This window comes from Phytophthora cinnamomi (genome assembly GCF_018691715.1).
Source record: "Phytophthora cinnamomi strain GKB4 chromosome Unknown Contig94, whole genome shotgun sequence".
Lineage (NCBI taxonomy): Eukaryota > Oomycota > Peronosporomycetes > Peronosporales > Peronosporaceae > Phytophthora > Phytophthora cinnamomi.
Genome location: NW_027151027.1, coordinates 352,110 through 378,369, shown reverse-complemented (window position 1 = coordinate 378,369; position 26,260 = coordinate 352,110). Strand labels below are relative to the sequence as shown.

The window sequence follows — 26,260 nt, the reverse complement described above, 5'->3', positions numbered from 1 at the left end:
CAATTCAATATGATGTGCATGTTGCCGGCGATTTCGAAGAGGTTTTGATGTCGTTATGAAACTCTAAGGATGAGAAACCTGGTCAGTCCGCGTATGGTTCTATGCGCTCCAATTTGGTTCACTTATACCGTGCCTATGGACGTCTGATGAGCGTGGACTTCGCCACTGACTTGACCGTTTTTCTTAAGGGATTGAAGCGGACTGTTGCTCGCTGCAACCACAACAGTGGTGTGAAATTAACCGAGGGGAAAGAACCTCCGCCTTTTTCTGTGCTTCAACACCTCTGTCTGTCTATGCTGCAACATAGGAACGCCGGGCTCGTGTTTGCAAATATTTTCTATTGATCAGTTGGAATCTCATCTCCCGCGCGCTGAATGAGTGTGGCGTTGTTGAACTTCTACGATCTGTTCAATTGCAAAACGTGTGACAGCCGCATCTACCCGTTGATACTGGCTCAGCTCCGCTTTCTAGTGAGCACCATTCAAACCAAGAAGCTTCTGATACCCCAATCACAAACCTGCGTATGCAAAGCTCTCGCTTGACGCGAGTTCGTGCTGATTTTGCTATCGCTACCATGACTTTAGAACGTGCGTGGGAGCACTGGTGCTGTGGCACTCCATCGGGTAATTATGGACCATTCCGCTTTCTCCAGTGGCAAGATCTTTCATGTGCCACAAAACGCAAAAAAAAAACTCTCGCACTACAGATGCATAATGATGGAAGTTCAAACGAGAGGCATTGCACGATCAATCTGGATTGACCACCCGACGATTGAGCAAGCGCGCAAAATTTACGGTACACTATACCTAAGTCAAGTGAAATTTGTTTTTATCCTACCAATGGTAGGATAAAAGGGCTGGGCTCAACGTCCAATTGGCGGGAGAAGTAGCGCAATAACGGAGCAGCAGCCATGCAGCGGCTCGAGCTGCTGCGCGCGAGCGCCACGGACGCGGACGCCGTGCGCCAGTACCTGCAGTCCATCGACGCGGACGAGGTGCGTCTCCTCCTCCTCCTCCTGCTCGTCCCTCTCCCACTGACCTCCTCCCTTTTCCTCCTCCTCCGGTCGCAGCTCGACGCGCTGCTGGACGGCATCGCCCCGCGCGACGCCAAGTGCGCCGCCTCCAAGGGCAAAGCCAGGGCCAAGGACCAGACCGCGTTCCTGGTGCAGGACGACTGGCTGCCGCTCGTGCAGCTGCTGGCGCAGTGCGACGCCACGCGGCTGCGCGCCGCCTGCAGGATCGTGCAGGAGCTGCGGCGCGGCAGCCCCAGCGAGCTGGAGAGCATGCAGCTGCTCACGGAGGTCACGCTGGGCTACGCGCGCGCGCTGGACGAGCTGCAGGAGCGCAGGGACAGCAGCAGAGGCGGCAGCAGGCGGCGGCTGCTGCTGGACGAGATCCGCGTGCTGCTGGACGTCGTCTTCTCCTTCCTGGCGGAGGTCGTGGAGGCCGCCAAGCCCACCAAGGTGCTGCCGCAGCTGCTGGGCCTCGTGCCCTACTTCCTGGGGCTCATGGGCGAGATCACGGGCGAGGAGGCGGACGCAGGCGTCCAGGAGGTGGCGAGCTGTGGAGATTTTTTTTGTGTGGAGAGTTTGCTGATATTTTTTTGTTGTTGCAGAATTTGGCCAAGTTGCTGGAGCTGCCATGGAGCTGCCAGACGGTGCCGAGTCTGCTGGACGTGCTGGTGGACGACGCAGCGCTCATGTCGAGAGAGAGCTGGCAGCAGCTGCAGGTGCTGGTTTGTTTAAGGGAGGGTTTCGTGCGTGTCGGTGCTGATGAGGTTGTGTGTGTGTGCTTTTTTTTAAAGGAAAATGTGGAGCGCATGGTGACGACGTCGCCCGAGATGACGAGTGAGACGATGAACCCGGTGATTCGCGAGTGCGTCTTGGTGGCGAACGTGACCGGCGACCACAAGTGGATCAGTATCGCACGCTATTTGCTGAGGCAGTTACCCGTGCACCTGCGGCAAGAGGCTGAATTCAACCTGCTCATGGTACGTATGCTACGCGTATTCGTGCCAAAGAGATCGCTTGAGCTCACACCCTGAACGTTGATTGCTTTTTTGGGACGCAGAGTTTCCAGCAGTCTCCACGCATTGTTTCACTTGTGTGCGAGTCCATTCGTTCTAGCACAATATCGGAGTCAGCTGGCGTCGATATGACGGCCGCTACCAGTTTGTTCGACAGCGCATCTTTCAGCGAACTAGGTCTCGCATTAGACTGGTGTGACCTCTTGTTGCTGCTTCATTGCCTACAGGCGTCCAAACCCATCTTACACCACCGAACTTCGTCTTCTCGCGTCGCAACCGAAGCATCCGTGTTTACAGATATCGAACAGCTCGCGTGGCGGATATTGCAGAATGATATCAGGGTATTCACCAGTGCCTCATTACCACACAACGCAGGTTCTCGAACGGCGACGGAATCTATAGAGAAACATGTGCATGACCAAGTGGAACTTCTCCTGAATTTTTGCGGCAAGCAAATTCACGCTCGCGAGTGGAAAGCTCTACTTTTGATGGATATTTCTTTCTTTTGGATAGAGCAGAATGATACTGGTGACCACTCGCCATCAAAGTTTGCAACGGCGCTGCTGTTACTACAGGCGATCTTCGAAACGGTACGGGATCTGCTTTACTCAAGCTTCTTATACCGTTCATTTCTAATTCGACTCTGAAACTTGAATTTTCAGGCCTCAGAAACACGCTCGGAAGTGCTCAGCTGCTTATTTGAACGATCCCAAAATCCCACTCAAAGAAAGGTAATGTGGTTATTGGACTGCTATGTAGTCTATATAACTTACAGACACGTTGATGTAGATCGCTGGAGAAACTCTTTCACAACTATTTATTTCGCAATCAGGAGAAGCTGTTCCCTCACATTAATGCTGTTCAAGACTGGCTCAGGTATCTATCTACCTACACACGACCATTTCACCTAAGTGTGAGATGGTCATGTCGTGGAGTCAACACCCAAGTGTGTTGAAGTCTGACATATTCTCTTATCTTGTGTATAGTATGCAGTTTCAGCGATCATTCGACAGCGCCCATGCTTTTTTTCTAATTGCTTCCCGTTTGGCAACGGTACATAAAGGTACACTTCTGTATGTAGGCTGCATTGTTTGTTTTACTCGAAAATTGAACTAACACGCGGTTTATGTGTCTACCAGATTTGTACAATTTTCTGATGGTATTCTTACGAAAGCTACTGTCAACTGGCAATCGATTGCACCAACAGTTTGCTGTTGACATGTGGTGCACGTGGTTAGACCATCGACTACCGTTTAGTGAGCAGCAAGAAGTACGTACATGAATTTGTGTTTCTGATTGTGGTTGTGGTAGTACTGGATGGTGACTGAACGGGCTACTAACTTCTTCTGTCTTCAGGAAGAAATTGTATCTGCCCTTAAAAACAGTATGACAGTTTGCCGCGACATCCAGGCGTGGTCATTTGGTCGCTTGGGGCAAGTATTCCAATCTAGTTGTGCTTCGATAGAGTGCCCCTCCATCTCCTTGCGCAAAAGCTCATGGGAAGAGCTCCATCGGTTCCTATCCCAAGAGGTTGGCAAGTTCATTCAGTCAACTACTTCGAGTATCGTGAGGGTATGGGCATGGTGGCGATGGCGATAGTGGGGATGACGAGGAGGAGGATGCAGGTCTACAGCGGTTTCGATTCAACTCGCTCGATGCGTTTTATCAACAGAACGCTAGTTTGGATGGGGCAGCGTCGATAGGCTTGGTGTTCCAAAAGGTATTATCTTGCCTGATAGGATTCGAAAAAGCCGCATCGCGATCGAAGGTATCGTCGGATGGGGTTTCGATCGCGGGTCTCCACGAGAACGACGGCGATATCAAACAGTGGCTTGTTGACCTGGTTTCCAACTGGAAGTATTTCTTCCATTGGGTTTGTCAGGACTCTGATGAGTTATTGAACCAGCCAACGCAAGGTAGGCCCCGCGGAAAGAGCGCGTGGTGGAAGCTTGTAGCTCGTATCTACATCGGGTGTGCTGTGTGCAATGTTGCAATAGAACTGCTAATGCAGCAACAGCCTACTGGAGCCTCTCGAGACCAAGACAAGGCTGATCAGCTTTTAGTGGCCTTTAGTGGCGATGAAAGCGGTATTTCGGTGTGGTCGTTGATGGAAGTGGAGTTCAGCCTTCACCGGATGCTTCAAAAACTTGGTGCTCACTACACAAACGAAATGGAAACTAGCCTCTCGAAGGAACATGTCAAGGCTGTGTCGTACGGGCTCCACCGAGTGTTGCAGCCTGAAAAACGCCATATTCTGACTGCCATTAAGAATGCCCTACATGAAACAGCTCAAGAGAAGGCAGCTGCAGTTGATAGACCCAGCGGCATGTCATTTGACGCGGTTCTTTTCACAATAGACTCGTGCTGCAGCACTTTTGAAGACGAAGATTTGTACGGATCGTATTTTCCCCGCGACAGCGAGGCTGACGGATTATGGGAGGCAGGGTCCATCCTAGAAATGTTGTTGAGCATTTATCTCAATGTTCGTGATCGCACTGTCACAACTTCGGATCTCCCCAGTGACAATGAGAGTGATCAGGCGGCTTGCATATCCCAATTTTCAGTGTATGCGGACACAATTCTGGTGAAACTTCCTTTGTCAGCACGTCTTCTCGTGGCACCGGCCAAAAATGCGAAGGCAGTAGTGTTGCTGGACTCGAAACGAGGTGAAGAGATGCTGGAGCATGTTTGCGCAGCGATTGGACGAACACTGGAGATGATGATAAAAACCACAAGCCTCGAGTCAGTGCACGACCGTATTGGAGTCGTACTGCAGAATGTTGTGTGGATCGACCAATATCAACAACCCGAAGGTGCCAGCCGCTGCACCTTTGTACGCCTGTCACACTACTTCCTGGGCGACGTGAAGAAGTTCGTCCAACTGGATGGGTTTACGAAGCTAGGGGTGGCTTGTGCAGCGCTCAGTAAACGGTTATGTGCTATCGGTGCTGAAATAGTGGACTTGAACACGGCTCCCTCGTATTGGGATGCACTCTCTTCCCTTGCTTACGACATCTTGTGCGACAATGTGGTCTACAACCCGCGACTTTTTCGACTTCTTTCGAGTATTTGCCTCCCAACTCACCTCGCGCGCCGTATTAACACGTTTGTAACGATGGAGAGCAAGATTGAAGGTATAATTCAGGCGTGTGGATTTGACTCAAGAGCGAATGTTGCCAACCCGACGGATATGAACGAAAATCATTGTAAGCGCAGAACACCTTCCAAGGATAAGAGAGATAGGAAAAGGACTCCCGTGCGCCGGAAGCGTCTCCGTCAAGATTTTGATGCCAGGTCTCCCTATGGCCTGCAAGTGGAATCTGACTCGGACTCCAGCGCTAGTTACTCTTCTGACTCCGACGTATCTGTTAGGTCGGACGATTCCAGCGCAATTACTGACACAAACTGTAGCATCGGCAGGTTCAACCAAACTGGTTTGCCCAACCGAAATCGAATCCCACACGTCCAGTCGCAAGCTAGCCAAAGCATCGCGATCCTGGCTATATTGACTGTGCTCGAACAATCCCAGTCCTCGCTGCTCAGTGCCATCACTGCCAAGAACAGCGGGAGCAAGCCCTGCATGCTTCCCTCTCACCAGGAAATTCTGCGTTACATTTGTATTCACGAGTTAGTCAACCAAGCCATTTGCGACAGCCCTGATTTTTCCTGGGGGACCCGGAAAGTATTGCTGAAGGTGCTTCATATGATCGAACTTGGACTGCGTATCGGCAAAGCGAGTGGTGCTTTGCGAAGGGGAGATGGCCTTGAATGCGGTCTCCAGCCCGATACGACGATCTGCATTTTTGAAGCCTCGGTAGTGTCAGCCTTAAAATCTCGTACATGGGTTGCCGGCATCAAGGATGCTAGTCAAGACTCGGGGACGAAATCCAAGGTAAGTTTTGTCAAACTTCAGGTCGTCTGAAATATTTAATTTGAACAGAGCTTCTGTTCACGTACCATTTCCCCGATGTGTGAATCTAGGTGTCTGCAACCCTTCTCAAGATGGATATATTTTTCCTGCAAATTCCGGTGACCGCGCAATCATGGCTCAAGGAGGTACGCTAGATCTAAGTTGATGTGTCGATCGCAATTTCTAACGTCGTAAAAATTCTTTATCTACTTACTGTCTGTAGAGTTCGCTCTCTGACGTCTCAAAGGATCACCTAAAGGCACTGGTAGGATTAGTAAGAGAGAGGATCGTGCCGACAGACCCAGCAAACGTTCGCCAAGGAAAGGCAAAGGCGAGACAACGTTTGCTTGGCGTTGTCCCGATCGTGAGGAAGCGTCGGAAGCGTCTGCGCAGCCGTCACCCTATTATCGATGCGTTCCTCAACGAAGAGGATGGCGCAGACGCGTTTGCGGATTTGGAAGATTTTATTGAATAGAGCGGGGAGACAGAGTGTCACTTGCTGCTCTCCGGCGGGTACGCCAAATTCTTTGTATCAGCTGACAGTTTTGTGTGTTTCCGTTTGTTTGCCTTACAATTGATAGTTGCGACGCACAAGTTTAGTGGTTTGGGGAGTCTGCCTGGCTAAGTACTTGGTGAAGTCCTGCCATGATACCCAAGAACGTGTAAGCTATCGTGGAGCTACTTGGTCGATATGAAGCATAGGTTCCTTGATGACGTACCTTTTGCCGAATTTTGTACTTTCCGGCCAGAGCTTCAGTGATATGTTCGCTTTCAGATTTCAGTTCGCTGAACTGGGAGCTACAATCTCTTGAACCTGATGCTGACGGATGCACTGAAGTCTTCTCACGCGTGAAAGCTGTCATGTAGAAGCGAGTGCGTGGGGTCGACGTTGAAAGCGCTTCCCAAGGCTCTTGGGTGGCATCAGCCGAACTGGGTACGCGAGAAGATCTGGACCTGCTAGATGAGTGATCGCCATCCGCTAAGGCTTGCAGGTGGTAGCCCTGTTGAGACAACTCAAGACTCTCCTTGACAAGTTGCTGCTCATGCCAACATTCGCATTAATCAGTCAGACGGGTGTAGTTCCAAGAAACTTCAAACGTACCGCTGCTCGTGCATCGTTGGTGTCGAGGGATTGCAGTCGTCGCTTAAAAGGAGTCAGAAGCAAAACGTGTGAGTTCAATGACATGCGGAGGGACAACTGTCATCGGAGACGAGAAGGCAAAAGGAATCTCGATCGGAGAACTTACTTGCATGATAGCACACTTGTCAAAGCAGGCTGCTGCTTGTTGCTGCAGTTCTTGGGGACTCAGAACGTCACATCGCAGCTGCTTCAACTCGAAGAACTACAAGATATGAGGTGAGTATCGTGATCGCTCTGATGATTGATGCAGCCAACAGCCTACCTGAACAAACAGTTTCCACTGAATGTTACCAGGAGTGGGCAATAGATTCTCCAGAGGAAGTGCATCGCTTTGCTTCCCTTCGGGTTGGATCCCGTTGTACGAGACTGCGTAGCCGCGTGTGCGAAGGTATCGACGCACCTGCCCCAAGCTTTCTTGAGTGATTCCACTGCAGACACAAAACATCCTGAGTCGAATATCCTGCGAAACATCAAAAACGGTTCACAGCGCACCTATTCTTCGCCGCTTCGAGCGATTGGAAGTATTTCTTGAGTTCTGTGACTTCCCAGTCGCTCAGACTTGGAATTTCGTCGGCTTTGTTGTTGTTGCCGGATCTTCTGGAGGTCGAAGTGGCAGACAGAGCTTGTTGCTGGGTACGTTTCAGCTCTTCGTGTTCTCGCTCGGCTGCCTCATGGGCTTGCTTCTGTTTCCGCAAGCAGGTCAGAGTAACCAGACCATCGTCAGCTGATGCACGGAACACCAAGTTCGAAGCACAAGTTCCGTGCCTGGTGCTCTCGCTGGATGGCTGCCACCTCCCTGAACAGCATCTTCACGGTTCCGGATAGCGCTTGCGGTGGTGCACCAGCCACAGTCCCAGACTGCTTGTTCCTACCCTTCTTGGGGCCGTGTTGGTTGGCGTGGATATCTCCATCGTCAACACCATGTATCTGCCATCTGCACACGACGACAAAAGGCAATTCATTGGACCTTCTCACCCCCACGACATGATCCGCGACGATTTACCTGGCTGCTTTTGCGCGCTCTTCATCCGTGATTACATGACGATCCAGAACATCCAACGACGGAATAGCTCGAATGACTTGCAAGCGGTAATTCTCCTCCTCAACTACTGGGTTACCGAACAAATCGAGGTCTCGCAAGTGTGACAATCGACTTAGCACGTCGAGCGTGCCCTGCAAGTCTTTCAGTTTGTTGTCATACAGTCGAAGCTCGCGAAGAAATTTAAAGTGAGGCAGGGAGGAGCCTTCAAGCGACCTACCCAACTGTAAGTTAGTCAGGCGTTGAAAGCGTGATGGCACAATGCTTTCTTACCGTATGCAATTGTTTTGAGCGAAGAGCTGCTTGATTCTAAAGCAGCCGTCCAACCCATCAAGCTCCTGGACCTGGTAGCTCACAACGCTTGTGAGACGGAGGCATCAAGAAATGCCGATTCAAGCTTGACGACGCACCTGATTGCCGTTTATCCAGAGCACCTCCAGATTGACGAAGGCGTCGAAGTTGGCGATTTTGTCGATGCGCTTGTTCGCCATGTACAGCTCCGTGCAGTTTTTCACATACTTGTGATTCTTGATAGGCAGCTCCGCGTGCGGATCGGAGAGCCGAAGCTTCCGCGGTGCACTTGCTAGGGCCATTCGAGCTCAATGACAGAATCGCAACTCGGAGTGAGTGCAGCATGAGACCTTTTTTTATAGACCGATGATCGGGATATCTCGGTTTGAGAACTATTGCAATGCCTACTATGGATATCCTACAACGGATATCTGAGCGTTTTGGGAACTTGCTACAAAGTGCATTTTTAGCGGAATACTTTTCTTAGGTCGCCTTGGCTGCTCAAGGACAAACTGCTGTTGAGAAACGTACCACACAAAGCATTGATCGACGTGGTGGCAGGCAGTTCAAGAATTATCGAGCAAGATGACCAATATGTATGCGTCGTACAACAAGACCAACAACATTGGCGCTCTCATTGGAAACTGGGTCGAAGAGGACGCTCTACACGACAGAACGGGCTACTCCCGTCGCAAAATTCCTGCACCGCTATTCGCGCCAGGTGAGAGCTTCGTATCGCTGCGCGGTTTTTGGGAACTGGGAGCTCACTGCCTTGATTTTCACAGATCGGAAAGAGTCTCGCATCGAATCGACCCACAAGCGTGTTCTGCTACACGAGGTTTCTGCGGCGCTAACCTGCAACAGTCACGCGAGTGAAATCACGCCACCGCCATTTGAGACCACGCTCCAAGCGAGCACGCGGTACGGCGACTATGCGGCAGAAAAATCTGGCCCTGGGCCGCGAAGTTCTCTTCGAGACCAGTACTTGGGTGAGACTGCTAGGCGTCTGCACAGTGAACAGCGCGCACGAGAGCGTGAAGAAGACGAGCTCGAACGTCAAGAAGCAGCGCGGATTACAGTAACGAAGAGTTCCTTTTTGCCTGTGGATACTTCAGCGTTGGTCATGAAGCGTGTTCCTCGAGGACGTAATGGTTCGCTCTCTCGGCAGGTCGACCGGAACGTTCAGCACTTGACGAAGGCCGAGACTGACAGCATCGACCAAATGAAGCTGGATCTCCTCCAGGGTGCGCCCGTTACCAGGTACTCGTACGCAATGACCACAGGCGTCGGCCTCGACTTCCCCACTACTGTCTCGGACGGCAGCAATGCATTTGGTCGTTCAAGCACGTTCACGAACGAGATCAACGATCCCTCTAAGCGTCATGGCGAGGCGACAGAGCCTGGCTGCATGCACGACGAGAGGATTGGCGCAAGTGTTCACCAGCGCACGGCCCTAACGAGACTCCTCCACTTGATAAAGTCTGACCCCGGCACCAGCAAACACCTTATGGATACGCTAAGGTATGGCCCAGTGAAGTCGGAGCGAGCAGAGCAGCCTCAACAGGAAGAAGGACGAGAATACATCGAGCTTCATGAGTTCCGAGCGGCGTTTTCAGCAACAGGAGCAGCTCTTCCTGCGAATAGTGCCATCCGTGGGCTGCCGGCCGTTCTGACTGACAAGGAAGTGATTCACATCTTTATGTACTTTGACGCCGACAACATCGGCGCTATCCAGCTAGCATCCTTCCTGGATTACTGTGCTAGTTCCGGCGAGAAGCTGCCATTCAACTCGCAGTAGTGCCAAGAACAGTTGTAGCTGGCGCAGAGTGAACATATCGATTCTTCATCTATTACTTGAGCTCCATTCTACTGCTTCAAAAATCGTTTGACCTCCGCTGAGTTGAGGAACTTAGCGTACAGGGGCGCAATGTCATTGTAGAAAGGGTTCGGCCCGCTCAAAGTGCTCTGGCGAGGCATCACCGCCGATGGACTCGTACTCGCTGGTGCTGCCTGAGCAGGGGTAGAAATTGTAGGTCTCGACTCTCTTGGGCTCCTTGGACTTCGTACACGCTTGTTGTTGGAAGCGATTGTCGCTTGTGCCAGAGATCGAGGTGTCCGAATGACATCCTCCTTACCCACTGCACTCTGGTCACGCCCGACTTGCTGCCCAGAACGTTTATTCGCCTCGACCATAACTACCTTAGAGTTGTCATCTTTGTGAGCTTCGACAATCGATTCATCGGTGGCGGAAGTAATCGACGTAACCATGTCACCAATGGAGTTAGCCTTCTCTTCAGCGGGTGGCGCGCTTGGTTCATCGGCACCGACTTCAGTTCGTGGACTTGGTCGCGTTCGGCTCGTATCCGAGGTTGGGCGTGGACTTGGTGGCGTTGGTTCTGGCGCACCTTCGACAACAGGATTGCACCACGACGTATTGAACTTCCGCTTCCGGAAAACTGGACGAGGCGGGCGAGGCTTCACCGCTTGCACAGCTGCATCGTAGTCCATGAACAACGCAGACGGCGGATCCAGGATGTGTTCTGGCTGCACGACGGGTGGCAAGATAATCGCTGCCGTCTCCCGCGAAGTCACGATGCTGTATCGCGGATCATAGTGGGTTGGCCCTGGTTCCGGACTCGAGCTACGCTGGTCAGGCGCAGCATTGCGCAGCAACCGACGTAGGAGCTGTTTGATAGTCATGGTTCCATCCGGTCGATGCTCAGCAGCGTGCCAGAGTTCTTCGAGGTCACGCATCAGCGCGCTAGGAAACACCATGCGAATAGCTTCCACAAAAGACGGGAAGCGAAGTGTGGGCACGGTATCAGTTGGTTCATTCGTGCCTTGAGTCTTAGCACTTTGAATTCTGAAGGCCACACGCACCCGCCGACAGATAAATTGCTGCGTCTCACGAACACTGAATAAGTATTCAAGCAGCGACAACAGCGGTCGACCACTGACTCTGGCCTCCATGGTTGATGTCGGCTGCCACTGAAGTAGTCGTGGGTCTTTCATCAGCGCTTCCTCGGCGTCCTCGGCTGAAATGCTCTCCTCCGACACCGAATCGATGCTTTTCACTTTGAACGAAGCAGACGAAGGCTCACCAAGCGAGGAATTATTCATCGTACTTCTGATCTTCGGTAGCATGAAGCTCGACTTCCGCCGCAGTCGCTCAACGTCGTCTTCGGCCAGGGATGCCGAAGCTGCTGCAGCGCCAGAGATCGCTGCGGCTGACGCGGCCTCGTCCGTTGCTGTAGCGCGAGAAAATAACGCGTGAGAGAGCAATCGTTTTCGCTTCTGCCAGTTTTGCCACGATAGGAACCACGAGCCGTCACTAATGCGACTGAACTCGACGCTGTTCAAAGCCACCAGCACGGTGTACACTCCTTCCTGGGGGAACGAAGGAGCTTGACAAAGTAGTCGCTCGGAAGATACAAACTTTGCCACCACGTCGACGTGCAATCCTGCTGGCTCCGCTACAAGTGGCAATGCCTCCGCATTGGCCTTGTCAGCCTCTTTACTTCTTTCACCTTGACGCTTATCAATAAAACTTGCGCTCCTGACCGGCGATAATCCTGGTACTTGTTGAGATGTGTTCTCCTCTTCGACGCGAGGGGTTGTTTCCTGCGGCTGCGGGTCAGTATAGAGTTGGAACCGCACAATGATTCTGCCCGTGTCGATGAACCCGCGGCCTTCAATTACGACAGCAAAGCCCCCATAAACCGGTCCATCCATCGGGGACACTAAGTGAACCGTGGGGATTTCTCGATACACATTCAACGGCAGTGGCGAGCCGGTGAACTATTCGCCACAAGTGAGATGGTTAGTAAAATAGCTGTAGAACAAGAAATACTATAACCCCATCATGGAAACGTACCGCATTGTGTTTCCCACCCAACCAAATATCTACAAGAATGGGGGATGTCATCGCTGTAGGCGAGTGGGACGACAATTTGTCTCGACCGAGTGTTGATACTTGCAATATCTCCCTTGGAATTGGGCAGCGCACCTGTCCGTTCTCACATGTGCCGCGGATGACTTTCCTGCCGCGACTGCTGGTGAAAGAAACTTGGACGCTGGCAGTATCGTTTTGACGGTTGTTGTCATCCATGGGGGAGGCAGTGATCGCAGCGGTGAGATTGATGCCTCGCAGCTCGAGCTCTAACGTCGTAGTCGCTGAAACCCAGTTCGGAAACAGTTCCGTCAACCGTGGAGACTGGAATACTCGCAGTTCACCGGGACACTGTACAAATTCGACACCGTTCATAGCCACCGCGATCCGTACGATCACCCCTCTCGGAAAGTCGGGCACGCTACATTCCATGCGTGTACTGGACACGACAATAAGTCGAGCTGTACGGACTTCAGGGTCGACGGCTTGGGTTGTAAAGCGTGCTACGAACAGTAAAATATTAGCCATTTTTGCTTCGGGAGAGGCGATAGATACAGGACTTACCAATAGCGATACCCGTGTTTGTGAAGTTGGTTCCGTCAAGTGTCAGATGAGAGGTGTAAATGCCATCCGTCGGCCGTACACGCGTGATTTTGGGAGCCAAATAAACTCGAATCTGCGGCACCAGCAAGTAGTTCCCGTGTCTGGTCGAGGTGACTAACCTAGTCGGTGAGAACCGACCAGGTTGTTTGGCCCCAGTTGAGCCAGTTCGCGATAGTTTGATCACCTTTTTCCAGTCAACCACGTACTGTCCGCTGACGAGAGCTACTGCACTCTCCGATACATTCGCGGCAGTTCCCCTCGGACTCTTCCGTGGAGGATTCTCAGCGATGGTTTCATCACTTTCTCCAATCCGTTCATCAACATTTGGAGTTAAGGTCACAGGTTCCGCGGCAAGCGCAGCTGCTTCGAGTTTTGTGAGCTGCTTAGGGAGCGCAATACTGTCGAAGTCTGTACCATTCACGGATACGTACACGTTCACATACGAAGACTCTGTGGCTAAGTCCAGCAGTGGCGGCGTAGTACAAACAAGACTGGTACTGGAGCGGAACTTGGCTTCCACAACGACCGTGCGCTCACTGCGGACACTCTGAGTGGTGCCTTCGTCTGAAAGCACCGCGAAAGCTACGCGCAAGTAGCCGGAGTTGACAAAGTTATTTCCCGTAACATACAAGAGCGAGCCGCCTCTGATACAGACAAACTTTGGCTCGACATCCAGCACAATGGGGGTCAGGATCGAGTAGCAATTCGACGGTGCTACGGACCAGAAGTCCTGGCCATTGAGGGCTAACTCGACTGCTAGCTCTGTAGGCACTAGTGACACTGGCGCCCCACGCTGACGAAAAGCACGGAGAAGCTTCTCCTTCTTCGCATTCAGAGCACTCTCACGCCGGTTCTTCCCAGCAGAGTGTCTTCCTGATTGCGGGTGCGTCGAGATGACGGAGATGAGTGACGTCCGCAGTGCCCTTTTGTTCTTCTTCGTCTGCATCACAGGGGGGACGAACGCGACTGCGAGCTCCACTTCACCCAAAGTTGGTGCGGTGGCTGGTACTGGAGCTGCTTTCTTGGACTTTGACTGCCGAGGTTGAGCCACCACCACCTCGTTTTCTTTCCGAGCGTACTTCCCACGAATGCGACGCAATGGGAACCACGCTCGTAGCGCAAAAGGCTGTGCAAGTTGCTCTTTCACGGGGAACATGAGCTCGACATGCCCAAGGCTCTCGCTCTGGTCGGCAGTTAATTGACTTTCGAGCACCACACGCACAGACGGCAGACTAGCTGGATTACCACCCGCAGCCCATTCAAAGTCGAACAGCTCATTCCACACGGGGGAGAACGCTCCATCCTTGCGCGTGCTCTTCAGTTGGGTCTTACCCACATAAACCACAGCAAACGGATTGCACGCATTCTTCTTCGACGCTCGTAGATTTCGCGCCCCCAGCAACGCCACAAAGACTCCCGCTATACGAGTCCAAAGCTTGGGTGGACCAGTAGAACGTCTTGGGCTAAACCCACCGGCATTGCCTCCACCTCGAAGCCTCGGTGTTGGAGCAAATCCAGATAGTACAGACAGCGGAAGTTCTGTAGGAACAGCATTGGTCACGTTGAAACGCGGCACCACGCAGTCAAAACGCGATTCGGACACGAGCTGGGCATCCGATACTTGCATCTGGCCTCGACGCTTGAAGCGCAGTTTAGGGGCCAGCCTCATGCTGCTAACAGCCTTCTCTTCGAAGCCCTGAACGATCACTTCTGTAGTCGAGAGACCAGATACAAGTGCGATTAGCGGAGCGACTGACTTGATCACCGGTGTCTTGTACATGACAAACGAAACCTCATCACGACCGAATCGTGGGAGCCCTTCCGCACCACCCGGAGTCGTAGCGCATTGCTGAGTTACCAAAGCTAGCTCGACATTCACGGCGATGCTATATAACCCAAACTTGCTCTGAGGCGAGTAAAAGTACACAGAGTCTTCATGCGGGTAAAATTCACCCGGTACCATCACGTGCTCGAGGTCTCGAGCACCACGTTTCCACGTAACTCGAACTAAAGGCGTCAATCCTATCCGAGAAGACAAACATGCGTCGATGTTGGTGCCGTGCACTGTTGTGTAGGTGTTGCCCGAAATCGGCCCGCCCTTCGGAGTTACAGCATTTATGCTGAACATCAGCACACTTGATGCCTGCGATGCCTCCGTGAAAGAGTGTCCATCAAATGATAACGAGTAGTAGACGTTGTAACTCGTCAGGTGAGCTGGCATCCTGAATTTGATGCTTGTACTCGAGATGAAAGAGCCCTCCACGTCCCGTGTGAAGCAAACTAAGAACCCGTCGTTTGTACTTTCCGTTCGCTGGCGCGTTACCCGGTTAACAATCGCGAGCGCACGCTGGGCTTCATCATTGTTCTTGAAGCGATTCTTGTTGAACGCAAACAGCCGTACGCACACGCGGCCGCTATTCACGAATCCGGTACCGGTAACTATAACATCACCACCTGCAGACCGAGGCAGAACGCTTGGAGTTGTCTGCGTCACGGTGGGTGGTTTGTACACCAGGAATGACTGCGGTGTGGAGTAGAATCCATCGCCCGACGACACCTGCACATCAAGTGCCTGAGGTGACAACTGCACCAGCAGCGGGTACGGGATTTGACAGACGATATAGTCCGCATGCAGCATCAGCGGTGACAACTGAAGTAGCAGATCAACCTCGGTATTTACTCCGCTACTTGTATTAGTCATTTCATTCCCAGCATAATTACCACGCTTGAAATGCTCTTCAAAGCGCGCTGTGTATCGTCGGATTTCGGAAGACCCTTCTTGTATACTGTTGAGCGGAACCCAAGCCTGGGCGAGCTCGAGAGGCTTCGGTAATGATGGTTCAGAAAGCTCTGCAGTTAAGAGCAACGGATCACGCCGATCAGAGGCAATTCGAACTTCAAACTCTTCCTCCCAGCTCAAAACTGAGTCCGAAGAAATAGCCGCAAACACGCTAACTTCCCGACAGGAGGCAAACAATCTTTGATCTCCACATTCGATTCGCAACGTGAAGGTGAATGTCGAACCGACAGCAACGATCGAGCCACCACTGGCAGTTCCGCCGACGATAGAGCTCAAATATCTACTATCATCACGTTTCTGCGAGACCCCGCTAGTGGAATTTGTTGCTTGAGTCCCAATACCAAGCGGCGTTAACAACGAGCGCAAGTTCTTCACTGCAGCAATTCGTAAACTTAGCATATGAACTTGCTCAACTCTTCCGGACGCTGTGAAGAACCGCTCTTTGTCTGACACGCGCACCAGGATCTTGCGGTTCTCGACAAAGTGTTCGCCTTTGAGTCGCAACGTCATGTATTCATGGGGTTCTTTCGCGTCGAGAACGGTGGGAAGTTGGCCACACGGAGGACAGAGCGCCAGCACCCGCCAGCTTCTGGGGTTGTAACAGTGAACCATCACGCTGTTCGAGAACACGACACCGCCACAGCTTACGGTCAGGACAGCAGAGCCACTAAACGCCAGTGTAGGCATCGTGCACTCCAAAGTCACCGTAGGGCCGTTCCTGATCTGTGGTGAGAGTGAAAGCGCCAACAAAGTCCGAAAATTATCGGAACCAGAAAGCACTAATCGTGCCCGCGACGATGCAGAACTACAACGAGTCGAGTCAGCGCTGGTGAAGTCGAACGTGACTGGAACTGTGTACGACTGGGACGTCACAGTGTTGGACCGCTTGGGCGACAGCGCGAGCTTCGTTAAAGCGTCTTTCAATTTCGACATCTGGTCTTTGGCGTCCTGAACCAGAATGTCCGCGGGTTCAATCACAGTTCGTGCAGGCTGGTCGGTTGTACTGGCCGGATCGATTTTGGGTTGCAGTCGTGCTACTACCCACACAGCAGTTTCGACTGGAGGACCACACAGACAAACTTGCACACCATTGCTGTCTGATACAAGCACTTGTACGTTTGCTGTATCTTGGTCTGAAATACTTCCCTGAGCTTCGCTGTCTACAGAGCCAAAGTGAACGCACACGTAGCACATCCCGCACATTAAGTCCATAACGACCTTCTGATCCAGCGATACTACGTAGCTCTTAGTGCTTTCCTGCACTTCAGGCTCCGATGAGACTGCAACGCCCTCCTCGAGTTCTTTTCCACTGGGATCGATAACTAGAACGGTAAATTCGATTGAACTCGGACCGATTGCAGCGATATTTAGCTTTGGCGGAGCCGGTAGCTGAGTCATCACGAGACACGTCCTTGTGTTTACAGGAATCGTTTCGTGGTCTGCGGGCAGTTCGTACACTGTGGAGTAAGAAGAGTATCCATTGGATGATGGAAGAGCAGCACTCAGCAACACTTGCTCGCCCCAGTTGTAGGTGTCAAATAGACAGCACCCTGCATCATCTGGAGTGATTTTACCAACCTCGCACTGGTTATCCACCCGAGTTGCCGTCACAACTACACGCTTCAGGAGCTTTAGATTCGACGGCACTAGAAAAAGTTGCGTAGAGTGAAACAAGCGGTATTTCCACCGCTCGAAGTGTTGATGAGCCCGGTCGTTCTCGCCATCATTTAGATTCCCATCCGTGGTTGCTGGATCGCTAGCTTCGGCCACAGATTCTGACACTTCCTCATCTTGATCGCTGCCGCACTCGTCATCATCCTCACGAATAGTTATGCCAGTTTGCTCCTCCAAGTCTTGGGGAATATGCGGAATCTTCGATCTCGCCTGTTCCAAAGCTACACTACACTTTCTAAGCCCGAGATTTTGAATTTGCACGTGCTTCTTCTCTGCAGTTGTCATATCGTCTGGCGACAGATACTTCAGCACAGTAGAGGGCGAGCATTGCAAGGAAAATGGACTGCCACCAACGTTTGAGCAGAAGCGGAAAGTCGCGTGGTGGTATTCGTCTTTGATGGTCATCGCAGGATGAAACAGCAGCTCACCTAGGCACACGAACTGTTGCGCGTTCGGCGAAAAGAATACTTGAACAGCCCCAGGACTTGAGAACTCCGGTACTGCGCAAGCCGCCTCGTTAGCACTGACAACTTTTGCTGCAATGCAAGGAGACGACCCCGCAGTTACTGGACGAGGTGAAGTCGGTTCGGGTGTAGCCGACGCATTATTCGTCGCTATCCCAGCAATCGCCGGACGACGCGCTGAAGATGGGGTGCCGCTTACCGGAGTCATTGGGGGACTCGAGGCGAAGCTTTCGTTGTCAGGAGACATGATGCTGTTCTTGAAGTAGGTGCTTGAACGCCGCAAAGTCGACTGTCTCTGCAGTTTAGGAGGATTAGGAATAACCAACTCCGTTCGTGAGTCCGTCTCATGGAGCAGAACAAACGAGCGGCGCCGTTTTGTTACCAGTGGATTAGCATCGACGCCGTCAAAGCGAAAACACACGCGCTCGGGTGAGTCTGTTAGCTTGAATGACTTGGGTAAAGTCACGGCGAGCAGCCGTGAATCTGTAGCTTGACGCCCTCCTAAACACTGTGTAGGCAAGTGTCTAGGCGACCACTTGACCTGATGCGGCTCAATCTCCGGATAGTAGTGGAAGCGAACACTATGCGCAATGAACTGTTCTCCAGCATTGAGCGAAAAGTCCACGAGCACCGTCGCTCCACCTTCATTAGTAGCGGCTTCCGAGTTGCCTCGAGGAGTACTCTTCACTGCCGAACGGGTTATTCGTAGGACACCGAGGCTAGCTAAATCATTATCGTTGTTTCCGTGAGCAAGGCATGCTCGCTGGACTCGAAGGCTTTGCTCCGCTAGCATTTGGTACGTCTGCGTGCGCACCTTACCCGCAGCAGCACCTTCACGCATGCGGGGCGACGGCTGAGCTTGTGGGGGTAGCAGGGCGGTACTCTGTCCGGCCAATTCGGAGCCGCTGGATAACGCCTTATCAACAAACTCGACTGGAGGGGTGTTGCAGATGATAAGTGGTGACGCACTAGTTGACCCGCCAGGAAATGTGCGGCTGTATCGAGCGGGCACGAGGACAAATTCGCGTTCATTTACACTGGAACGAAAGCGCACAAATATCTGTGCCGTGTCCAGAATGTTAGCTCCTTCAATGACAAGCTGTGTCCCGCCTGATGTAGGACCGCAGCTTGGTGCAATTTCGGTAATGCTTGGAGACTCGTACGAATAGTATTTTTCCCGTTCACTTTGCCGAACGCCAAAGAGCAGACACGCCGACGAAGATCCGCTACTACTCGGTAGTAGAATGTCTACAAGCGATACACAGGCAACACGTAGTAGTGGCGCTCGACATGTAACTCGGGCGTTGGCGTGATCAATTTCACCAAGCATGCAAATGACTTCTGCAGCAACGTTGGTGGATGCCTTGATAGGGCTCGTTCCGCCGTTAGGGTTTGAAGGGGGCGGACGCACCATTCTCTCCACACCTCGAATAGGCGAAAATTGCACCTGGCACTTCGCTTCTCGCGAAAGAACCTTCAATAACTTTCCACCTAGAAATAAAACCACGGTAGACCCCCCTGCTGCAGGTCCGGTCGCAGTGGCCAGACAGAAGGGCGAACCGAAGTGTCTGAACGGAAGGAGTGCGGTGCAGGCAGTTCCACTCAAATTGCCGAACGTTTTGCTCACATAGAGTGATCTCGAGAATTGCTGCCCGTTAAGGCTAACCTCGAGTTCATAAAATCCTGGAGGAGCAGCTGGAAAAATGCACTGCAAAGCTCCATCACCCGACGCAGAAGCCGCCGAGTTCGGAATGAACCGCGCTCCAACCACTACACCGTTCTCATCCGTTTCTTTGTCATCTTGGAGACTAAAGCGAACCAGCAGTCTGCAACCAAAATCGCGGATATGCTCGCCTTCCAGCACAAGCGCATCGTTAGCCCCCTCCATAGCTGCCCACCCAGGATTGATCCGATGAAGAATCGGTTCCACGTAATAGGTGAAATTCAGTGGGCTTTGAGTTGATGTGTAATTGATGCCGTTCAGCGAAATACTCAAAACTGCCGTGCAAGGCCCCTCCACTGCTGGAGCCACAAAACGCACAGCTTCGCCGACGATTTCACCTCTAACTAACATCGACTGCATGGATTCCCTGCTGCTCAACCTCCGTTTTTGCGGCGGCAGGGGCGATAAGGTGTGCATCCCTGCCACTACGCTCTCTCTTGGGCGTCTTTTAGTGATCGGGCACTCATATTCATCCTTGTACAGCTGAATCGAGACAGTTATTTCGCCAGTCTCCACGATACTTCCACACCATGCCAGCACCTCAGTTCCACCCTCAATGGGACCGGCTGATGGCTCAATCTTGATCACACCCTCGGGTGGATCATAAAAGAGAAATTTAATTCGTGTGTCTTCAAACAGTTCGCCTTCGCCACGAGCGAGTGAGACGCGTAGCCCAACTAGCTCATTTGAAGGCCAGGCTGGTGTAATGCAGGATATCATCCGCGTCTCCAGATCAAATTGCGCATCAATATCCACTGTGTGTCGAGTTTCTTGCCGTTTCTCACTTTCGAACCGAACAACGCACTGAAGCAATCGCGTGAGACTTGGCAGTCCCTTTAAGTCCTCGACAAATAGCCGTAGCGGTGTTTGACCTAAGATAGGTCCGCACAGCGTTCCTTTCGCGCTGTAGCGCGTAGGCGCATGATACTCGAAGAAGCAGGTTGAATCGCTGAACTGCTGCAAATTGTAAGACACATGGAGAACGACGCGGCCCAGGCGCATGGATGGCGGGGAGATACACCGAATTGTCTCGTTATCCACAACCTTGGCAGTCACTATGATCTCAGATTCTCCATCAAAGGCGTCGGTGAATTGCGAAGCGAAGCGAACGTATATCTTGGTGTCTGGTACAAACCCCATGCCTTTAATGACGACTACAGTTCCACCCGAGGTGGGCCCAAATGCGTAGACGCGCTCTCGACCGGCAGGAGGGAGCACGAACACTGGGAGCGGGAACGCATGAAAAGTAGCGGCGGAAGTCGGTGGTGGTTCGTCACCTTTTGGTGCGTCTAGTGGCTGCTCAACCAGCACAGCCGGTTCATAATGCTGCTCATTAAAGGAGACGCTAACGTTGTGAGGACCCGCGGACAACTCTGGCGAGAAGCACTCCACGAATCGTTCATCCCGAATTCGCCCGCTCATCGGGAGACTGTCCCCGAAACGAAAGTCAACGGTGGGGGTGGCGATGCGCTCTGCAAATTCAAATGAAACAAGTGATCCGCTACAGACGTAACCAACGCGCGGATTCATAGCCACAAGTGTCGCCGCTCGGTAGTAGCGAAATACGAAAGGAAGAGAGGTTGGCTGGCCGTCCACAACACTGATCTGCATGAGCACCCGCTCGGGTAGCAACATTCCTCCGACTGTATCACCTTGAACGCGGCGATCTGGCTGGCCATTTGTAATTACGGGCGCGGTAGCTACTAGTGGGGCGAATTGTCGATCTGGGCTGGCACGAAGCTGTACAAGTGAGGGGCAGGTCCAGGTTAGTCGCTGTCGCTTGGCGTTTACCTCTGCTATGACTGTGGCCATCGGTACGGGTGCTGCTCGTGCAGCTGAACGCCGCCCTCTAGTTTTCGTTTTAGGTTTCTCCATGAGAGTCGATTCCAGGAACAGGCTCAGTTTGACAACATCTCCAGGCCGCATGTGTACTCCGTGTGCAATAATCTTCGTCTCGCGATCGGTAACGCCAAACAATGGTGTTGCAGAAGTAAGTTGAGGCATATTGTACACATGATAGTGGTCTCGTAAATTACCCACCCCGTGGAAACGTACCCCATCAAAGGATACCTCCAGATATGCCGTAGTTAGCGCTGATAAGCTTTCGACAAGCGTACTCAAAGGTGGAACCTTAAATTCAACGCTGGATGGAGTCCAGGTAATGGCTTCAACAGGTCCGAACATCGCCTCACGATCCTCCTTGTCATTAGCGTCATGCTCGATTGCTGCCCTATTGACCCCCAAGCGGATTCGAACGAGCATTTTGTCCGTAACAATCACGGGCGCTAGATACACCGTCAAAGTCACGGGCACTTCAAAAGCGCCTAGCGACGGATCCACACGTGTGATCCCATAAGTCGAGAAATACCTCAAAGGAACAGAAGTCCCCGAAAAATCAGCGCCGTTCAATGCGACGTCTACGTACGCATTTTGATTCGCATAGTCCTCGGAAAACTGAGGGGTCTTAGCTGTGATAACGCCATCGCGAGCTGTTCCGGAGACATCCTTGAAAACCAGTCGTCGTCCTGATCCATGCGCATTTGCAGGAAAACTCACCCGAACTTTAATCCGCTCCGTCTCGATGAGGTTTGTGCCAAATATCGTCAGTTCACTAGATTGCCGCACACATGCGCACAGCGGGCTAATACGCGTTACTGTGGGCGAGCTGTAGAAAATAAATTCCAGCGGCGCATGCGTCTCGGGATCGTGGAGCTCGCAAAGGGTATACTGCTCACCGTTGAGCGACACGAAGACGCGCGCTAGCCCGACATTAAACGCCGGAGCGCAACATCTCAGCTCACCCTTTTCAACGAAAGCCGGCACCTTGCGGCTCATCGTCGGCGACTCAAAAATTACGGACGGCTGGGCCCCGTGATCTATGATGTGTTCTCCCAGGAGGCGAATGTAGCTCCCACCTAGTATATCTGCAGACAAAGGTATTGCAGTACGAACGATCGGAGGCGGGTAAAATAGGAAGCACAAGTACGACAGATCCTTGGTCAACGGGTTGGACTGTGTTGCTGATGGCGGGGGATCAATAGCGGGGAAAAATGTGACCCCAGTGTCGTACGAAACCTGGACAATAGTCAAGTGGGGCTCATCACTAGCGCTTTCATCTGCCCATGGAGGTGTCTGGCACGCAATTAAGTATTCGGGGTCTTCGTCTAGGTCACGGCGGGTAAGTACTGATTCCGAGGGCACAGAACTGTTTTTGTCGGCGACATCATCGGATGTGAACTCCGCATTTTCACTCCGCCATGTCACTGGGTGGCCTTCGACAGTCATAGTGGTAGCGAAATCCAGAGTTGAGAAGCGCACAAACATTTTTAATTTTGGTGGAACTTTGTGCTTCATTCGTAGCTTCACACAGGTATCCCCCGACGCAGGTCCGTGGTGTTGCGACAGCGAGCGAATTACCGGAGGAAGGTAGAACACAAACGGCAGTGCACCCTGGAACATCTCGCCACCCAACGCAATTCCCACTGTAAAACGCCACATATACGGCACGCTATCTCTATCTATTTCGCTACCTCCACCCGATCTCAAACTGTTCAAAGCTTTAATATGATCCATAAAGTTTGGCGTTCGACAAATTAACACTCCAGGCGTATCTACTGAAGCCTCGGCAGTCACCACCTTGGCTAGCGCTCCACCAACATCACCCAAGTTGTAGCTTATCGGCTGGAAGCGAACTCGTATTCGTCGCGGCGGATCTAATCGTTGCAGCTGATAAAACGAGTCAACATCCTCCAACGTCAAACATGCGTGGCGGATCACCAGTTGAGTTCCACCTGCTAAACTGCTGCTACCCGGAGATATTTCATGTAATGCACGATCGCGATACAGCAAGCCGACAAGGCGTGCCTGTCCAAATTGCCTGCCTCCGTTCAACGAGACACTGAAAGAAGTGCACCCAAACGACATGTTTGCCGGAACCGTGCATCGAATCTCATTCTTGCCGTAGTACGTCGCGTTGAGCTGTGCTACCTGAATCTCTTTCGTGTTCGCAACTGCCTTCTTAACCAGGATTCCATCTCCAATGCCCTCCGCCACTAATTGAGCTGGCAACTCCTTCTGCATCAGTGCCACCACAATATCCCCTGTATCTACAAATCCATCCCCAGCCAACTTCACCTCTGTAACCTGTCCACTCGTGACGCTGATGCACGCAGGCTCCACCGTTCGTAAAGCCACGTCTCGAATTACTCGATAGCCGTACCCCTCAGGCGGTGCGTCACTCCGACATCGGAAAAAATCCACGCGATTCAAGCTGAGCTCCACACTAGCGGCTCCAAACCCCATCGTGGCGGCATCGAATTCCACCTCGTAGACCCCAAGGGGGGACAATTTCCACTGTCCCTCTCTCATCTGCTCAGACACCGCTCCCGTTCGCTCCGAAGTTTGCTGTATTCGAACAAACACGGGTAATGAATTCATCTCTTCCAGAACTTCCAGAGGTTTCGGTCCAGTCTTGGTCGTCGTTCGGCTGAGGACAGGAATGGGCAACTTCAGGATATTCAGCGTCGTTGTGACGACCACGGCTGGGTTGGCCATGAGGACGCTTTGAGGACACACGCGGCGAATTTCGAGCGGCTGGTGCAGCTTGAACGTCAATGGGTTGGACCGTTGTTCACCGCCATTGAGGATCACCTCGACGCTCAGAGGGACCAGCTGCGGCGCGCTGTTAACTGATGCGGAGGACGCCGCGAGACTCGTGCGGGCCGCGATGGCGCGCTTGGCCTGGCGCTCGAAGCTCGGGAGCACGCACTCCAATTGGGTTCCCAGCAGAAATCGTCCGCTGACGTCCACCGTGTTGGACATGGGCTGCCGAGAGGTCCAGAACATGTGGTCGGTTGTGTCCACGTGGACACCTTCGCTCTGGACGTCGTTGTCGTCGGGGTCTTGCAGGTTCACCCGGAAGCGGACGGTCAGCGAGTGCGGCGCTGGCCGGAACCCGACGCCGTGCAGCACCACGCGAGTGCCGCCGGACACGACACCCACGCTCGGCTCCAGTAGACGCAGGCGCAGAGACGCAGCTGGAGCTTCCATGACGAAGCAGTTAGCGTGTGGGCCTTGGACTTGACGGGACTCGCGTCGCTTGGCGTCTGTCTTGAAAGGGAGTCTGCAAAGATGCGACTTGTCCGAAGTTGCCTGTTTGGCACCGACCCTAGAGTATGATGACGCTCGCTGCCACGAGCAGAACCACTTTACAACTTACTCGCCCAAACAATTGTGATAGATGACTGGGCTCAGTTGTTGCTTACAGAAAGGATTCAGAACGGCGACTTACACAATTGCACAATCGAACACAATCTGTTGGGCGCTTGTAAGTATCTTGCGAAACTTGGCTCTTGTAGTTTGCAGCAGATTCTCTAATGCGCATGCTTGGTCCACTCAAGTCGAAAGGGGAAGTCGCGACCTGCACAGGGATTTTGAAAAAGATCAGTTGTAACCCTCCTGTGGCGACTATACATGCAAAGTAACAGGAAGTGTCAAAAGTGGATTTCTCGGCCGGCGCGGAGGCGGTTGGGGCCCGCGATTGCGGCAGCGGGTGCGGGAGACATGTCTGCTTCTTGTGGTGGTAGTGCCGCCATGGCGCTGAGGCTGGAGTACGCGTCCGATGCACGCGTCGGGGGAGGTGGGATATCTGGGAATGAGCAACAGTGCTGGTGATAACGACGACCTCCTTGGTGCTGTCCGATCGCTATACGGTTCCTCGGAAGCGATTGAAGCACAGGAAATTCGAGTCCGTTCGTGTGTCGTCCACCCGTTATCGATCGAAGGCGGGAATTTGCTGCAAAACCTCGAGCGTAATGCTTTCCAACATTTGCACAGCCAGGATGGCCCTACAGTTCACTATACATCACCGCCCACCTTTGCTGGCCGCGGGCACAACATTGTTGCAGTTCAGCCTCACTGACCAACGTTGAAAATAGCAACGGAAGAATAAAGGCGTGGATGGGAATTCGCTTGCGCTCGTGGAGGCTCTTGAGGTCATCTTCACATCGGAGTGCCTCATCTTATCTGAATACTTGGAGTTCATTGTTCCTGCCATAAATGCCAGCTTCGTTTTAGCAATGGTCCACCTACCTAGCGCACAATATCGTGGAGAAATTGCGGGAATTGCCCGCGACAATGTTGGTGGCATGACCCCCAAAATACTCGTCTACGCGTTGCTGGAGCTTGTGTTGTTCGTAGCACTCGCGGTGGTTGCACGGTACAACTGCCGCATTCACGCTCCGTATCAGTTGGCCGTACTAGAAACTCAGAAATCGATCATTTACCCAAACTGATCGTTTTGATGTTGATGGCGCTGACATCCGCGATACCGCACAGCGTAAGTTATGTATACAGGACATCGGAGAATGAAAACAATACGAATGAATAAAGTGCGAATTTTGTTGGTCATTCGGAAAATACGAGTGGCCCAGATTATTTTCGTCAGAACGAACGCATGCAATACGTCGTTTGCGGCGCTCCCGAAAAACAACCAACAAGAAAATATCACAGAAAGGAGAGGGGTATTTCGTTATCTTTTATTTTGTTTGTTATTGTGTTCGTCAATATTCAGGCTTCAGCGAAATCCTGAGTTGTTCCGGGCGTCGTTAACGTTGCGTTCGAGCGCTTCAGACGCTTCGGCGTCTTGCCGATTCATCGGCCGACTACGTTTTCTTGCAACTAACTAATTTGTTGACCAAACG

At 52.3% G+C, this 26,260-nt stretch overlaps 4 protein-coding genes across 6 annotated transcripts; 2 read left to right on the top strand and 2 right to left on the bottom strand.

The window, feature by feature from the left end:
* Positions 1 to 910: 910 nt before the first annotated feature.
* IUM83_18871 (Armadillo-type fold) lies at positions 911 to 6,172 on the top strand (the record flags this gene model as incomplete). The annotated part of the gene is made up of 16 exons (XM_067943894.1): positions 911 to 994; positions 1,070 to 1,552; positions 1,615 to 1,728; positions 1,804 to 1,863; positions 1,945 to 1,989; positions 2,070 to 2,104; positions 2,601 to 2,615; positions 2,688 to 2,756; positions 2,815 to 2,901; positions 3,012 to 3,088; positions 3,165 to 3,184; positions 3,264 to 3,295; positions 3,382 to 3,409; positions 5,893 to 5,917; positions 6,007 to 6,081; positions 6,159 to 6,172. 16 exons carry the CDS (start codon positions 911 to 913, stop codon positions 6,170 to 6,172), a joined length of 1,263 nt encoding a protein of 420 aa, XP_067783964.1.
* A 1,624-nt stretch (positions 6,173 to 7,796) lies between these two features.
* Positions 7,797 to 8,708, bottom strand: IUM83_18870 (Protein phosphatase 1, regulatory subunit; the record flags this gene model as incomplete). Its single annotated transcript, XM_067943893.1, has 4 exons — positions 7,797 to 8,010; positions 8,080 to 8,331; positions 8,389 to 8,459; positions 8,526 to 8,708. 4 exons carry the CDS (start codon positions 8,706 to 8,708, stop codon positions 7,797 to 7,799), a joined length of 720 nt encoding a protein of 239 aa, XP_067783963.1.
* Positions 8,709 to 8,991: 283 nt separating this feature from the next.
* On the top strand, positions 8,992 to 10,204 carry IUM83_18869 (uncharacterized protein; the record flags this gene model as incomplete). Its single annotated transcript, XM_067943892.1, has 2 exons — positions 8,992 to 9,127; positions 9,192 to 10,204. 2 exons carry the CDS (start codon positions 8,992 to 8,994, stop codon positions 10,202 to 10,204), a joined length of 1,149 nt encoding a protein of 382 aa, XP_067783929.1.
* A 531-nt stretch (positions 10,205 to 10,735) lies between these two features.
* Positions 10,736 to 24,608, bottom strand: IUM83_18868 (uncharacterized protein; the record flags this gene model as incomplete). 3 transcript variants are annotated; one of them, XM_067943890.1, is made up of 3 exons in its annotated part: positions 10,736 to 10,802; positions 13,105 to 15,548; positions 23,547 to 24,608. In XM_067943890.1, 3 exons carry the CDS (start codon positions 24,606 to 24,608, stop codon positions 10,736 to 10,738), a joined length of 3,573 nt encoding a protein of 1,190 aa, XP_067783931.1. The 3 variants fall into 3 exon arrangements, with proteins under 3 accessions (XP_067783931.1, XP_067783930.1, XP_067783932.1); XM_067943891.1 differs by lacking the exon at positions 23,547 to 24,608 and having other exon boundaries at positions 13,105 to 15,119; XM_067943889.1 differs by lacking the exons at positions 10,736 to 10,802; positions 13,105 to 15,548 and adding an exon at positions 23,234 to 23,272.
* Positions 24,609 to 26,260: the final 1,652 nt, after the last annotated feature.